Source organism: Mus caroli, chromosome 11, assembly GCF_900094665.2.
Source record: "Mus caroli chromosome 11, CAROLI_EIJ_v1.1, whole genome shotgun sequence".
NCBI lineage: Eukaryota > Metazoa > Chordata > Mammalia > Rodentia > Muridae > Mus > Mus caroli.
The window spans coordinates 102,347,117-102,363,768 of record NC_034580.1 but is presented as its reverse complement, the minus strand read 5'-3'; the positions used below and the strand labels follow the sequence as shown (position 1 = coordinate 102,363,768).

The 16,652-nt window shown below is 42.7% G+C and overlaps 1 protein-coding gene across 1 annotated transcript in view; it reads left to right on the top strand.

The window, feature by feature from the left end:
- Window positions 1-16,652, top strand: part of Ern1 (endoplasmic reticulum to nucleus signaling 1) — a 93,061-nt gene that overhangs the window by 25,982 nt on the left and 50,427 nt on the right. The window contains exon 2 of the mRNA XM_021175571.2: window positions 3,871-3,991. Coding sequence (XP_021031230.1) covers window positions 3,871-3,991 — 121 coding nt within the window. The remainder of the gene's footprint in view (window positions 1-3,870; window positions 3,992-16,652) is intronic.

Below are 16,652 nucleotides of genomic sequence, written 5' to 3'. Positions count from 1 at the left end.
GAGTGAGTTCCAGGACAGCCAGGGCTATACAGAGAAACCCTGTCTCGAAAAACCAAAAAAAAAAAATAAAATAAAATAAAATAAAAAAATAAAAAAATAAAAAAATAAAAAAATAAAAGTAGGCGGGGGAGGGCATGCGCTGTTAGGTACAAGTAACAGAAACCTAGTTGCAGCAAATTTACACAAAGCAGACTTTGTTTTAAGGGCAGAAGTGTCTTTGAGCTTAAGGGAAGCCCTTCTTGCTTTATGGAGGACAAGCATTCTCTCCATCTTTGAACAGAGTTTCTCCTTAGGCTTCCTTTTGTCTCTTTCTCTCATCCAGTTTTTTCCATATGGTTAAAAGCTACAAACCTCTACCAAGTTTATTATTTTCTACTTCAGCCAGCTGGACTGGGTTCCTGTGTGGGTTCCAAGACTGGTTTTACAAAGCGGTTATTCCTGTGATAGCTGTTTGCTCTGTGCCATGCAGTTTTCTCATGACGGGGGAAGGCAGGTCCACTTGTAGCTTGTTACCCTCTGGACCTTGGGAGCTAAAATGATTTCAACCATTCCCAAACAGTGACCTTTGGATCGTCAGATAGGACAGGTACCACCCTTGAGGCTTCTGTGGTTTCTCTCTTAGTCTTATTTCCGGGTTCCTCAGGTAGAATTAAAAGCTGGCTCTTGGTACTCAAACTTGAGGCTCTGTACAGATAACAGATCCACTGGGCAGCAGTAAAGTTGGCTCTTTTTTCTCCCTTTCCAGAAAGAAGGCTGGGCCATATCAAATCAAGGGCTGCACCTCCTGCCTTCCAGGCCAGCACTTCTGGCAGCCACTCCCAACATCACTCCCTGATGTGGGAAACGGAGTACGGGCCTGGAGTGCTTGTCCTGCCGCCTCCCTCAGGCTTCACTAAAGAGAACCCTCAGGGTCTATCCTTTAAGGTTTTTAAGAGAGTGACCATTCTAGTGCCAGGCTCCCTTTCACAAGTAACTGCCCAGTCCTTCTGTGTTTAACATGAACATGAAAAGACAGTTAAACTCATTCTAAAAGAGTACTTACACCAAAATTCAGATGCAAGCATTGTTGATCTGCTTAATTCAAGACTCTCCCACCCCAAACACACACACACACACACACACACACACACACACACACACACACAACTAAATAGATTGTAGGATAGCCTAGTGAAAAAGAAAAAGAAAAGCCAATTACAAAAGTGTGGCACAGTTGACTGGGGCCCATCTCAAAGAGCAGCTTTTTCTAGGAAACTATCAACTGTCATCTATGTGATTGCTTGTGACAGCTCCTATGGAAACCCTGTGGTGAGTAAAGATCCTAGCAAAGCCAGAGGACATGCAGACTCCACAGTGCACACCAAGGTTTGGCTTCTTTTTTTTTTCATTGGCGAATGTATATGATCACTTTGCTGTATCATAGATTTCTCTTAAGGTCTGTGTTAATGACACATGCAACATTTATTGTTGAGATATGTTTCAGTTTGTTTCAGCATTTTAAATATTAGAAAATTGAGTTCTAAAAAATACATATAGGGTCACTGTGCCCTGAGATGTTTCTGTATCAGGAACTTTTTCTTTAGATATTGAAACATGTATCTAAAATCTGAGGGACTTCTGCTTTCTTATAAAGTCATTTGAGGGATGAAAGGAGCAACTCTGTGTGTGTGTGTGTGTGTGTGTGTGTGTGTGTGCATGTTGTGTTGGAACAAGGAAAAAGGGATGTAAGTGGATATGAGCAACATGCAGTGATACACAAGTATGAAAATGTCACTTTACTTTAAGTAAATTCTTTTTAAAAATACTTATTTCTGTATAACTGCACTGGTGTTTGCCTGCCCGTATGTCTGTATGAGGGTGTAAGATCTTGGATTTACAGGCAGCTGTGAACTGCCATATGGGTGCTGGGAATTGAACCCCGGTCTTCTTGAAGAGCAGTCAGTGCTCCTAACCAGTGAAGCATCTCTCTAGCTTCTAAATAAACTCTTTTTAAAGAAAGCTTATACTAATGTTTCTCTCTGTTTCCTAGCAATGGATGATAAAGATAATTTTCACAGTCTTTAGTTGTGACATTTTGTGCATGTGAACACAGGCGCCTGTGGAGTGCAGAGGTTACAGATCCTCCTGGAGCTGGAGCACAGATGACTGTGAGCTGCCCGGTGTGGGTGTTGAGCCCTGAATCAGGTTCTTTGCAAGAGCAGCAGGCAGTCTTAACTGCTGAGTTCCTCTTTAGATTTTTTTTTTTAATCTCATTTTTTACTACTAGGATTTGAACTGGGAGCTTTACACAACTGCTGTACCACTGAGCTATGTTCCTAGGCCTAAAATATTCTGTTTTATCATTTTTATCTTGGGAACTGGAGAAAAGGCCCAGTGGTTAAGAGTATTGTCTGCTTTTGTAGAAGACTCAAGGTGGGATCCCAGCACTCAAATTCACATCCATCTGTAACTCCAGTTCCAGGATTTGATGTCTTCTCCTGGCCTCTGTAACTCCAGTTCCAGGATTTGATGTCTTCTCCTGGCCTCTGTAACTCCAGTTCCAGGATTTGATGTCTTCTCCTGGCCTCTGCAATACCAGGCCCCCACGTAGTACACTTACATACATTTAGGCAAAACACTCCTACACATATTTTTTTTAACTATAAATAAAATAATTTTTAAAATCTTATTATTTTATTTGAGACAGTATCCTGGCTATGTAGCCTAGGTGGATCAAAATCCTCTTGTATTCTCCTCTAAAGTTCTGGGACCATAGGCACAAACTACCACACCTGGCCCTCTACTTTCATAATTTGTTGAATAATTTTTCATAATTTATTGAAAAAAAGATAGACTTTAAATTGTATATTTTTCAGTTTTTAAAAAAGATTTATTTATTTATTATTATATGTAAGTACACTGTAGCTGTCTTCATACACCAGAAGAGGGCATCAGATCTCATTATGGGTGGTCTTGAGCCACCATGTGGTTGCTGGGATTTGAACTCAGTACCTTCAGAAGAGCAGTCGGTGCTCTTAACCGCTGAGCCATCTCTCCAGCCCCATATTTTGATTGTGAAGAAACGTTTGGAGAGAGAGAGAGAGACGATTGATAGAGACGATTTCCTCAATAACGATAGCTTCAACTTACAATTTACATTGGAATCTTGACATTTTTTGAAGTGTATTGTTCTTCAATCCTTTTGTTTTGTTAAATGTATTTACATAGATGTGTGTATGTATGCCACATAGTATGGGAGCCCACGGGTTCCAGAAGAGAGGACATTAGAGCCTCTGGGACTGGATTAGAAGCTGTTATGAATGCCTAACATAGCTGCTGGGAGTTGAGCTAGGGTCCTCTGGAAGAAGAGAATGCTCTCAACTGCTGAGCTATCTCTCTGGCCCAAGAATCTTGATAATTTAGCATATGTACTACTTTATATAATAAAGGCTGACTTCCTATTTTACTTTAAATGTTTTCCTCTAGTTTGCTTTAAAAAAATCTCCTGGCATATGAATAGTTGTTATTCTTTTTTATTATGGATTCTTATAGTAAGGTTTTACAGAGTAAAAGAGACCCAAGAGAAGGAAGCCAAAGAGCTGACATCCTGACCCCTCTATTTCAGGGGCAGCTGCCCATGGCTGTCTTAGATTTTTTTTGTCATGTTAGCATATAGACTCGTCGGTCTGCGGGAAAGACCAACACTTAGAATAAAGTTGACTCAGCTCCTGTCAGATGTGCTCTTGGATGAGAACTTAGGCCCTCCAACCTCGGTTTCTTCCTCTGGAAGATGGATGGTAATGTGAAGGATGATTTTGAGGGCAGGAGTTTGATTATCCATGCCCAGGGTGAAAGAGTGGATTGACATGAAGGCATTCTATCTCATTGCAGAGTTTTGGAAGAGCCAGCACAGTAACACTGCCTGAGACCTTGTTGTTTGTCTCAACCCTGGATGGAAGCTTGCATGCTGTCAGCAAGAGGACGGGCTCCATCAAGTGGACTTTAAAAGAAGGTAATTCAGATCGTTCTTGAGTGACACAGAACTCAAGTAAACATATTCCAGTGGGAAATGGTTCTATGTTGTTTAATAAAATAAGAATGGAGAATGAGATAAAAAGAGGAAACGGACTTGTACTCCAAAGAGGGTGAGTTTAAAGCTTGAACTGTTATGACTCCACTGAATGTAACAGAAACTGTCTTATCTCTTATACTTCATTGCTTCTGTCTTGGGTTTGAATAGCTCTAGGTTTTTCTATTAATAGCTCTGGCTGCTTGGGCTTTCTGAAGACCTGCTGCATAAGATTTGTTAAGTTCTAATGATTAGAGTCTTGTAATCATAATTGCAAGAAGATCTCTTCTCAACCATTTAAATTACTCACTTGCTTTTTACAGGGCCTGTAAGATTTGACATCCAACATAACCCCGTTAACTGAGTTATTGAAATGAGGCTTGCTTCTCACTTAACTCTTACGTGTCCATCTTGCTGTCATTCCCTTCTGGTGGTGGGGAACTCTGCAGCTGGCAACTCATTGTACTTAATTTCCAAAGTGATCATCCCATACAAAGCTATGTACATATCAAATTCAGGGATCTTAGTCTCTTCTCTGTTATCCTATCCATTAGTAATTTTTTTAAAGATTTATTTATTTTATGTATGTGAGTACACTGTAGCTGTACAGATGGTTGTGAGCCTTCATGTGGTTGTTGGGAATTGAATTTTTAGGACTTTTGCTCGCTCTGGCCCAAAGATTTATTTATTATTATACATACACTGTAGCTGTCTTCAGACGCTCCAGAAAAGGGTGTCAGATCTCATCATATCTCATTACAGGTGGTTGTGAGCTACCATGTGGTTGCTGGGATTTGAACTCAGGACCTTCTGAAGAGCAGTCAGTGTTCTTACCTGCTGAACCATCTCACCACCCCCACCCTCCTTAAAAATTCTTACTTGGTCTTAATTCAGACCTGATTGGTGTGTTCTCTTTTATCATGTCTCCATGGTTTATTATTTTTGAGCACAGCATTAATTTCCCTTTGTTAAGCAGTCTTCCAGATGGAAAAATATTGTCATATGTCAGAAGGTCACACGTCATTACTGCAGTAAACCTGCTTCCTATCCATAGTAAAGGCCAGCTCAAGTTCTTTGGGCATCCTGCCCCACCTGTTTGGAACCTGCATGGAGCAGCAAGACCTTTAAGGCATCCAAAAAGCCAGCACTATGAGGAGTGAGTGGCTAAATCAGCATTCTCAGTGCCTTCTTTGTGTTGTAGGCTCTGGGGACACGTGTGTGCAGTTGCTCCTTCATGGTCGGTGTTTAACCTTTAAGTGTTTTATAATGAAAGAAGAATTTTTTTAAATTTCAAAACTAAGAACCAACAAGTCACAAAGGACAGGGAGAAATATTTTGGAGGCCTATTCTTCCATTTACTGTCTCAAGGCAAGACACCTTTGCCACTCAGGCTGCTCTGTTCCTCCCCTGCTCTCTGCACACAGGTCTTTATTTTACAAGTAGTCTTGGTTGTGTCCAGCACAGCTGGGGCTTGTCTTGTCTGTTACTTACTCAAATACACCAGTCAGTCTGTCCTTCCTTGTGGCTTAGAGATGAAATTGTTTTTCATTCAATGTAATGTGTATTAATAGAACCTTAGCCTGGGAAAGATACTGTATGGGACATTAAAAAAAAAAAAAAAAAAAAAAGACCTTGTCCTTAAGGCACCTATAGTTTGATAGGGATCAAAGACAGCTTCAGTGTAGAACAAGGTTCTGTAACAACTTAAGGAAGGTTCTGGCAATGTACTGTGAGCCTGTACCTAGTGAGTGATGATTTCAGAGGTGGTCTGTGGCTGGGGTGGAGGGGAGGGGGTCATTGGGGTAGAGACCTGGGACAGGGTTGTGGGTCAGGGAAAGTGCTGGTGCGTGGGATACACAGCAGGTAGAGAGTGGAGAGAGCAGCAAGGTATGTTGGGCCTGATTGATGAAACAGGAAGTTGGGAGCTATTAGCGTGTTTGAACAGGTGAGTGATGTATTGAGTGTTCCCCTTTTAGATTAATCCAGGAGTAAGTAGCTGTGTGGGAAGAGAACAGAGTGGGAGAGCCTATAGGCAGGGCCTAGCACTAAGTAAGGCGTTCAGACAGCAATTTGGTTTATTATTATTTTGTTGGTTTTTTGTTTTTTTGTTGTTGTTGTTGCTGCTGTTGTTATTGTTGTTGTTTTTGAGAACAGGGTTTCTCTGTGACCTTGGCTGTGCTGGAACTCAGTCTGTAGACCAGGCTGACCTCAAACTCAGACATCCACCTGCCTCTGCTTCCTGAGTGCTGAGATTAGAGGAGTGAGCCACCTCCACTGCCCAGCAGACAGAACTATTATGACATTTAAGAATGGGTGAGTGGTACTTAGTTAACAATCTAACCACTTAAAGTGATAGGAGCTGGGGAGGGGTTGTTTTGGTTTTGTGTTTTTGTTTGAGACGGGCTTCCTGGAGCCTAGACTGGCCTCAAGTTCCATGTGTAGCTAAGGATGACCTAGAACTCTTGATTTTCTCTCTCCACTTTCCAAGTGACAGGATTATAGATGTATATCACCAAACTCAGCAGAACTACACTTTAAAATTAAATTAAGTCCTGGATAGCAGTAACTTCAATTTACATTTGTTTGTTTGTTTGTTTGTTTGTTTTGAGACAGGGTTTCTCTGTGTAGCTCTGGCTGTCCTGGAACTCACTTTGTAGACCAGGCTGGCCTTGAACTCAGAAATCCGCCTGCCTCTGCACTCCCGCCCCACCCCCCTCACCCCCCACCCCCACCCAGTGCTGGGATTAAAGGCGTACGCCACCACGCTCAGCTCAATTTATAATTCTGTATAATGATAGTAACACACTGATACTGTGAGTTGGAAATATAATTTTACTCTTATGGTTATAACTAAATATTTCAAAGTTGGCATATCTAAAACTATTAATATATAACTATATTATGAAGTTATAGACTTCATCTAATAGTTCATAAGAACTATTATAGACCTTGGAGATACATCAAGGGAAAAAAAGAGGAGGGGGAAAAAAACCTCCCTTGCCTGAGCTCAGAGTTTTGGTTCTAGTAGGGACACAGACAGGAAAGAAATATGCGCAAGAAAGAGCTGTGGAGAAACCAGATCAGGAAAAAGGGTCAGCACTGGGCAGGGGCAGGGTTGAGGGGCCACACTTTTTAACAGGCCTACAGAGAACATGTCATTTGAGCAAGACCTGAAGGAAACAAGAACCTTTTGTAGTGAGATGTATGATGGAGTGTTATTGTTTGAGTTTGAGATTATCTCCCACAGGCTTATGTCCACAGCTGGTGGTACTCTTTTGGGAGGTTGTAGAAACTTAAAAGAGTAAGGCCTGACTGCTGGAAGTAGGCCCCTGGGGATGAGCCCTTAGGATTATAGCTGGAACTTCCTTTCTCATTGGTCAGCACGAGAACTGCAGCAGCCCCCCATTTCCACTCACATGGACTAAGCTTCTGTCATGCCTTAGCTTGGAGCTGAAGAGATGACTCGGTGGTCACAATGGTCTGTAATTCTAGTTCCAAGGTATCCAGCAACTCTTTTCTGGATTCCACAGCACCAGGCATGCCCGTGGCACATAAAGTAAAACAAAACCAAACCAACTCTGTGAGCCAAATAAATCTCTTCCCCCTTAAGTTACTCCTATTTGGGATTTTGTCATAGCAACGAGAAAGTAACTCAGAATCCCGGGGAAGGGTCGGCGTCTCCTCGCCTGAAGAGCATTGCAATGGACGTGTGCGGCAGGGGCAGGGCAGCAGGTGGAAGTACACTGAACTTGGAGGGAAATGGGGACCAAACAGAATATAAGGGACCCTATTCTGCCTTTATATGATTTATTAGAAAGGTATCCTTTTGCTTTCCTGAAACAAAATTTATAGATAGTGACTTACATAGTTTTGCAATTGATAATCTAAAACTGAATAATAGGAAAATAATTTCTAAAAATTGAGATATGGTCTTTCTGTGTAGTTTTACAGGCTGGGCTGTATAGCTCAGATTGGCCTCAAAATTGTGCTTCTTTTCACTCCTTATTACTGACGTTTCAGACACATATTACATCTCAGCACTCGGGAGGCAGAGGCAGGCAGATCTCCATGAGTTCAAGGCCAGCCTGGTCTACATAGTGAGGTCCAGGACAGCTAGGGCTATTTAGAGAGCTCCTGTCTCAAACAACAACAATCCAAACAAAACCAAACAAATGAAACTACCTGGCATCTCTGGCCCCAGTCCCCATGGCCATCAGGAAATGTACTCACAGATTTCTGAGCACTCCATAGTGAACTGTGTCTGCACCCCCCATAAAGAGTGCTTGTGTAGGCCTGGTTGCCATGGAAGGACATTGAAAGAAATGGAAGAATCCAAGCATAGGAGTAGCATGCCTACGTATTACAGACAGAATGTGTTTCTACAGGTTGGGTCTTAAGCTCCAGTGTACTGGTAAGTGACTGTGGGACTTTATGAATAGCATAAGGGTGAGACTCCACACTTGCGTTAGTGTCCTTGTAAGAACAGGACAGACTTGTCTGTGTTCTTTCTCTCTGTCATGTGAGGGCACAATGAGAAGATGTCTGTAGCCATGAAGAGGTTCCTGGACAAGAGCCAAGCCTGCTGGATCCTGATCTCAGGATTCCAGCATCCAGAACTATGAAAAATAATTGTCAGTTTCTAGAGTCCCTTAGTCTGTGATGTTTTGATGTTCAAGCAGACTAGTGTACCTGGTATCTATAAATGAGTTATCTTTAAAAAAAAAAAAAGATTTATTTATTTACTTTAGTTATATGAGTGCACTGTAGCTGTCTTCAGACATACCAGTAGAGGGCATCAGATCCCATTAAAGATGGTTGTGAGCCACCATGTGGTTGCTGGGAATTGAACTCAGGACCTCTGGAAGAGGAGTCAGTGCTCTTAACTGCTGAGCCATCTCTCCAGCCCTGATCATCTCTTCTCAATGACCCCCTCTTCCTCATGGTTCAGCACCCCCACCCTTTGTGGACTTCCCACCCTATTCTCTATTCTGCCCAGCCATTGTGTAATTAGCATTTCTTGACAAGGCAGAACATAAATGGTAAGAATTGTTTACACAAACCTGAGGTAGGAGATTCTTGTTATAAGCATTACAGTGCCTTGCCTGGGGAGGGCAGAGAAATCGGTATTTGATTAACACAAGGGTAAACTTTACACAGTGTACAAAAACATTATGCCCAATGTATTCTCCAATTTGAGGATAAGCAGGTGCTATGTAGAATGAGGCTGGGCTGATGGGACTAGGAAGAAGTTGGGATGCTAAGCAATAGTGTATTGTGCATGTCCATACCAGGGAGGACCTTGGCTTGGGCTTGAAACAGTGGAATGGGTGGGAGAAACCTGTGAATTCAAGCACAAGTCTTTTACCAGCAAACTGATGTTCTTCGGAGTACATATCTGGGACTCATTTCATGGTTTCCTGTTTCCTTTTTTTAGGAGCTAAAAACCTACAAATATTTCCCCCCGTATCCACAGTTTTTTTTGGCAGGTACAGTTGCTCTCAATGAAACACATGTTGCTATTCCTAACAATTTAAAGACAGACTTATACAACCACATGAATGTCCTATTCTAGGTGGGCGCTTCTTTCTGAACCTTTTCCTATGCTGAGAGTTGTGCAACAGTGCTCTCCGCTATCCTCTTACTGCTCAGCTGGCCATCAGGTCCTGTTGTGCAGATTCAGGAAGTACCGTCCAAATCTGACTGTCACTCCTCTCAGTCTCCAGTTCCAGGTCACAGCCAGGCTTGTGGCATCTACCTCCGAGATTCATGTGGCAGTCTGCTGACCACTGTCAGGATTCCCCACGGTCTCTTGCTTGTAATAGACATTGTGCTGACACACACACACACACACCCTTCAAGGGACATTGTGCTGCCTCCAGTGCTTGCCACCTATATCCATGTGGAGAGTGTGCCACCTGTGCACAGAGAGAGGAAAGGGAGTGTGAGCACCCTTAATGGGGTCGTTACCACAGCTAGTCTGAGGGGACTGGCTCATGTGGTCAGGTCTGAGCTCATAGGACGCCTGGAAGACCCATCAGTCTGCATCACTCACATCTCAAGCCTCACTCCTTTGACTGGCACAGAACTTCTTACTAGCTCTCAGCACTTTGGTCTTATGGGCTAGAGAGATGGCATGAAAGTGATACAGACATACATGCAGGCAAAGCCACTGAGACAATGAATGAATGAATGAATGAATGAATGAGAGAGATGGCATGAAAGTGATACAGACATACATGCAGGCAAAGCCACTGAGACACTGAATGAATGAATGAATGAGAGAGATAGCATGAAAGTGATACAGACATACATGCAGGCAAAGCCACTGAGACACTAAGTAAGTTAGTTAAATAAGTAAGTAAATAAAGTCTAGACCTTGACTTAAAATAGTGTTGGGCAAAGACCCCATGGCCAGGTCACCTTCTTATCTACAGGCAAAGTGAAGCCCCTTCCTCATGTGGGCTCTGAGACTCTTCATTGCAATGAATGAAGGTCTTCCAGCTTGTGCTGGGGTTTTGTCTTCCTTGATGGGGCCTCTTGACCACTGAAGAGCTCAGTTAACATCTGAGGCATTTAATGCCATTTGGTTCCCAGGACCCTTCTGGCCAAGTGTCTTTTGTGGGTCCTTGCAAGTGTGTGGGACTTGCTTTGCCTCCTTGCATGCGTCAATCCCTGACACTTGTACCACTGTGGTGGCAGGTAGTTCTGGCTTCTTGAATTTCACACAGCCTTTTCTGCCTTTTGTAGTACCTGTTAGGTTGAGTGTGTGTTCGGAGGAACAGTCAGATCTGCAGAAGAGTGACAGCATTAGGTGGGGAAATTATGAAATGTGGCGATGACATTTTCTTAGTAGTTCTATTTCTTAAGGAATTCCCAGGTTTTGGATGATGCGTGTCTTCTTCCTTTCTATCTCACTGCTCAAGTACAAGAAAGGTGTTTTTTCTCAATGTCTGTGAGGATTAAAATTAGTCTGACATGAGGGGATTATGACAAAGCTTTTTGTTTGTTTTTGTTTATTTTTTGAGACAGGGTTTCTCTGTGTAGTTCCCAGAACTCACTCTGTAGACCAAACTGGCCTCGAATTCATAGAGACCCACCTGCTTCTGCCTCCCAAGTGCTGGGATTAAAGATGTGTGCTACAGACCACCCAGTCTGGCAAAGCTTTTTGTTTCCGAAGCACTGGGGTCTTTTTCTTTTATGTGGTTCTAAGGATTAATACCAGGTCCTCATGCATCCTTGGCAAGCATTCTCCTGATGAGCTGTGTCTCCAACTCCCTTTTTATTTGTGTTTTGAAATAGTATCTCACTAATTGTCCAGGCTGGTCTTGATCTCAGTTTGTAGACCCTGTAGGCCTTGAGCTTTTGATTTTGCTGCCTCAGCCTCTTGAGCAGTTAGAATCATAGATATGTGTCATCAGGCCCAGCTCTCTGTCCTTGTCTGTCTCTCTGTCTCTCTCTCTGCACCTATGTGTGCACATGTGTCCACATGCATGCTCTCACCCGTGTGTGTACATGTGTAGGGATCAGATGTTAACTTCAAGATGTCTTCGGCAGTAATTTCTCCAAGCCTTCTGAACCTGAATCTTACTAGTTAGGCAGGACAGGCTAACTGGTCAACGAGTCTCTGGAATCCATCTGTTTCTGTCCTCTTCCCTCCCCCAGTGCTGAAGTTATGGGTGCTTAATGCTAAGCTCAGCTTTTTCATGGACCTTGTATTTTAGTTTTTTAAAGTGTGTGTGGTATGATTGTGTGCATGCACATGTGTGTGTGGTGTGTGGAGGCCAGAGAGTGAGATTGGATGTCTTTCTCAGTGCATCTTCACCTTATTTACTGAGTCTGGATCTCTTGATAAACCTGGTACTTGCAAGTTTAGCTAATCTAGCTACCCAGCTTGCCCTATGTGTGCTGGTAATCTGAGCACTAGTCCTCACACTTGCATAGTAAGTGCCTTATCTACTCATCATCTCCCTAGGCCTGGATTTTACTTTTTAATGAATGAATGAATGAATGAATGAATTTTACTTTTTAATGTGAAAGATTTTGGGAGAAGGGGGACATACTGGGGACAAAATCCTGGACCTTGTACTTGTTAGGCAAGTGTCCTCCCACTGTACTAAATCCCTAACCCCATGTGAAATGTTTTTAAACATTTTCCAACATAAATGTTCTCTGTAGGATACCATGCACTTGCCTGTTAGCTTCAATAAGTACCATCCTGTGTACAACCAGCCTTGTTCGTTTTGTACCTGACTCACTTCCCTTCCTGATGGGACACACTTCAAAATGTAGTGCACTGGACATTTTTCTTGCTAGCAAATCCCTACTAGTAGTAGCAGAAATCTGGCCTCTAGTGTATTCTTAGCCATCTGTTTTGGTATAGCATAATTATGATTTTGGAAGCATATGAATAAAATGCTTCTTTTTGGCTGTAACTGTAACCTGTTCATTCTTGCCATTGGGTATCAGTGGCTTGATGTCACCTCCCTCCCACCCCTATTGTATCTGTTAAGGTGTGGCATCCCAGAAGGCACCTGGGTGTGCAGTCTTTTCAGTCCCGTCATGATTGATGGTAACACCTGGCCTGAATTACTGTTGCTGAGGTGAGATGAGGAAGAATAATAGAGTTTAGGGGCTGGAGAGACGGCTCAGCAGTTAAGAGCACTGACTGCTCTTCCAAAGGTCCTGAGTTCAAATCCCAGCAACCACATCATGGCTCACAACCATCTGTAATGAGACCTGACGCCCTCACCTGCTACATCTGAAGACCACTACAGTGTACTTAGATATAATAATAAATAAATCTTAAAAAAAAAAAAGAAAATAGTTTAGCTGTTGGGCCATTTTCCTGATTGCTTGGGTATTTAATTCTGCATGATTGTCCTTATCCAACATGACACTGTGACATGCACTAGTTTTCCATGAAGACAAAAGCTGTGGTAAGATTTAGAACATGAAGACCTTTTGAGTAAACATTTATTTTAAAATTCTTTCCCCATGAAAGCTAGATTTTGAGGGGCATTTAAGACTTTGTACTTTACAATATAAACCTGACAACTTTAAGGAGCATAAGGCTTCGATTATTTCTGGGGAGAAATAGTTCCTTAACTAGGTTGCTTGGATGCATGAAATTTAGTTTTGAGTTGAAGGAACATAAATGACTATTTCTTCCAATATTTTATATCAGAGAACAGTGTTAGGACATTTAAGTTCATTTCTGAGGAAGTAGCACTTGTTTATTGCATTCAGGCCACACCCTTCTTGTTTTATTGCTGTCTTCTCTGCTAGAACTAAAATCTCATGTCAGCTTTTTCTCTTTTGGTCAGGACTCTGGCCGCTGTCTGTCTCTGTTGTTCATCTCACACTAGCTTAGGCCTGTTTTCATTGAGCTGTTGCAGCCGCCCCTATGCTGTATTCCTTCTCCTCCCTCCTCATTAGTTCTCTGATACCCGCCTACTGCTCATCCCACTCTCATAGGCCTGCACCACACTTCTCTCACCTTAGAAGCTTCTAGTTTGCTCTCGGTGCTTATGTTCCCCTTCTGAGGCTTTCTATACTTTCTTGTCTGTGGTGGCTCTGCTAGCAGTCCAGCTTTTGTTCTGTCTCATCAGGAGCACACCACACTGACTAGGCTTGTGGCAGGTACGTGGTTTTCAACTCCTCTTTTCCATCACCCCCATGCTCTGGTCCTGCCTGCTTTCTCTATGAAGGGGTGTGTGTGTGTGTGTGTGTGTATAGGGGGGTGTTGTAAAGCATTTGGGACTTCATCTCTGGTGTCTATAGTCCCTCAATGCCTTTTGAAAGGCCTGGTTCAGAACATTTCAGATCACTTGGAGACACTTAGAAGGGTGTCTGATCAAATGCCATAGCGTGTAGGTTGTCTAGTTAGAGAAGAGCTGGTTTCAGTGGTTCTCTGTGGAGCCTGATAGAAGTTGGAAGATGGCAGTGTAGAAGGGCAGGACAACCTGTGCTTTACCCTGCATGTGTACCTGCAGACCCTGGAGAAGTTCCAGAAATATTGCTGTTCTGGAGTAGAGAAGAGAATGATCTTTCAAGGCTCTTTGAGCAGCAGTTAAGTGAGCAGTGTGTTCTCACAGGGTCCATAATCAAAGGTTCTTACTTCTTGATACATAGAAGAAGTCTGTCTAGAGCCACCTCTAGAGAAAGCTGTTCATCGTCAACTATAGCTTAAAACAGTTGATTTTCACTGACTTCTTTAAAGCCCCTTTTCTCTCTAGCCAAGTTGTGTTGTCCCCACCCCACCTTCAACCCCCAATCTTCTCCTATAGCATCGCAGCCTGACCAGCTTCTGCTAGGGAAGTCTGAGGTGGGGGTAGGGTGTCTCTGGCATGCAGTTGCCCTGTGGAACTGGAGGATCAGACCTCCAAAGGTGTCTCACAGGTGGAGGTGGGGTAAGACTGTCTTTGCTTCCAGCTTGTGGAAAGGGTTTCCTGAAATGGTTTCCTTTTTAGTCTTTTTTGTTTGTTTTTATTTTTTATCTTTTCATTTTAGAAAAGATATATATGTATATGTATATTTTATATATATATCTTAAATGAAAAGATATGCGCATGCACGCACACACACATAATGCACATACAGAATTAAAGGGAACAACATCAAGAGAGCTTCATGTAATCAAGAGAGCCACATGTAGCCAGTGCCCAGCTGCAGTGATGGCCCGTCAACACATGACAGTCTGCCCCTCTCCTCCTTTTATTTTAAACCAAATGCCACATCATCTTATCCATAAATTTAAGTAAGTAAAAAAAAAGATTTATTTATTTTATTTATATGAGCACACTGTAGCTCATATAAATAAACACACACCAGAAGAGGGCACTGGATCCCATTACAGATGGTTGTGAGCCACCATGTGGTTGCTGGGAATTGAAGTCAGGACCTCTGGAAGAGCAGACAGTGCTCTTAACCGCTGAAACATCTCTCCAGCCCAATTTAAGTAATGTTTTAAAACATGGATGAATAATCAGCACTGTGCCTAGGCAGCTACTTTTAACTTGTATTCCCTAGGTGTTCACATGGGCTTATCCTTTTCGTTAGGAAAGTTTGGCTGCATTCTACCTGCAGTATTCTAAATACCTGATTACCTTTCATTCTGCTGACTACATTGTTCCCCGTGTGTCTTAGTCAGGGTTTCTATTTCTGGACAAAACATCATGACCAAGAAACAAGTTGGGGAGGAAAGGGTTTATTCAGCTTACACTTCCATACTGCTGTCCATCACCAAGGAAGTCAGGACTGGAACTCAAGCAGGGCAGGAAGCAGAAGCTGATGCAGAGGCCATGGAAGGATGTTCCTTACTGGCTTGCTCAGCTTGCTTTCTTATAGAACCCAAGACTACCAGCCCAGAGATGGTCCCACCCACAAGGGGCCCTTCCCCCTTGATCACTAATTGAGAAAATGCCCCACAGCTGGATCTCATGGAGGCACTTCCCCAACTGAAGCTCCTTTCTCTGTGATAACTCCAGCCTGTTTCACTAAATATATGTGAGCTTTCTCTATTTGCTTTATGTATTTCCCAGCAAACAAAATAGGTAGACCCTGGGCCACAGTATTTGAAATTCAGTACAATCCTTAAGTAGCTGATACCAAGGAAGCTACATGAAACAGAGTACTTACTCCTTGAGAAACATAGTAGGTCCATGATGCAATTGACCAAGTACACACAGTAGGTAGTGGGTTTCTTATTTCCTTGAGAACGGGCTATTTGAATGGAGACTGAGGAGAGCTGACTTAGATGGAGGTGAGCGCAGGAGCAACATCAAGGCCAAGAGGAGTTTATGGAAGAGTGACTCACACAAGAAGGCACAGAGAAGTGGGCCTGCAATTGACAGATGTCAAACATCATGCTTGAAGGACATGATAGGTTTTAATCTCAGGTAAGGCTACATTCATTTCGATGGTATTGTATCTTTGTGAAAGCGGAGTTTTTGACAGTTGCTTATGACAAAATTCAAGTACCATGTGAACATCTATGTTAAATGGTAATGAGGGTGGCCACAACCAGTTTATTCTAAGGTTTGAAAATTGTATAGTACTTGACAGGTACATACATTCTGTAGTTAGTAATTATGATTAAGAATGAAAAAATTTCACTTATGTGTATCTTTTTGCCCCATGACTTCTCAGTTATTGTATCCTAAATACTAAGTTTCTCAAACCTATCTAATCAAGAAATGGGACTGTTTGAAATTCCTTTGGGGAAATTGCTGAGACATGAAGGTACTGTGACCATCAAGGATGGGGAAGCCACAGTAGAAGGCATTCAATACTGGAGAGGAGACATTGGAGGAGTTTGGGCAAGAGGAGATATGTGCATTACTTTTGTTAAGCCCAGCCCTCTTAGATAGCAGTGAATGTGGGTCTGAGAACCAGAGAGACTCTGAGATGGGGAGCTGGAGTGTAGTCCAGTGAGAGATGATGCCTGTCTGTCTGTTGTCGTTCCCCCCAACCCCCTCCCCCTTAATTTTTTTTTTTTTTTTTTTTTTTTTGACAGGGTTTCTCCATGTAGCCCTGATTGTCCTGGAACTCACTGTATGGACCTGGCTGTCCTCAAATTCAGAGACCAGCCTGCTTCTGTTTCCTG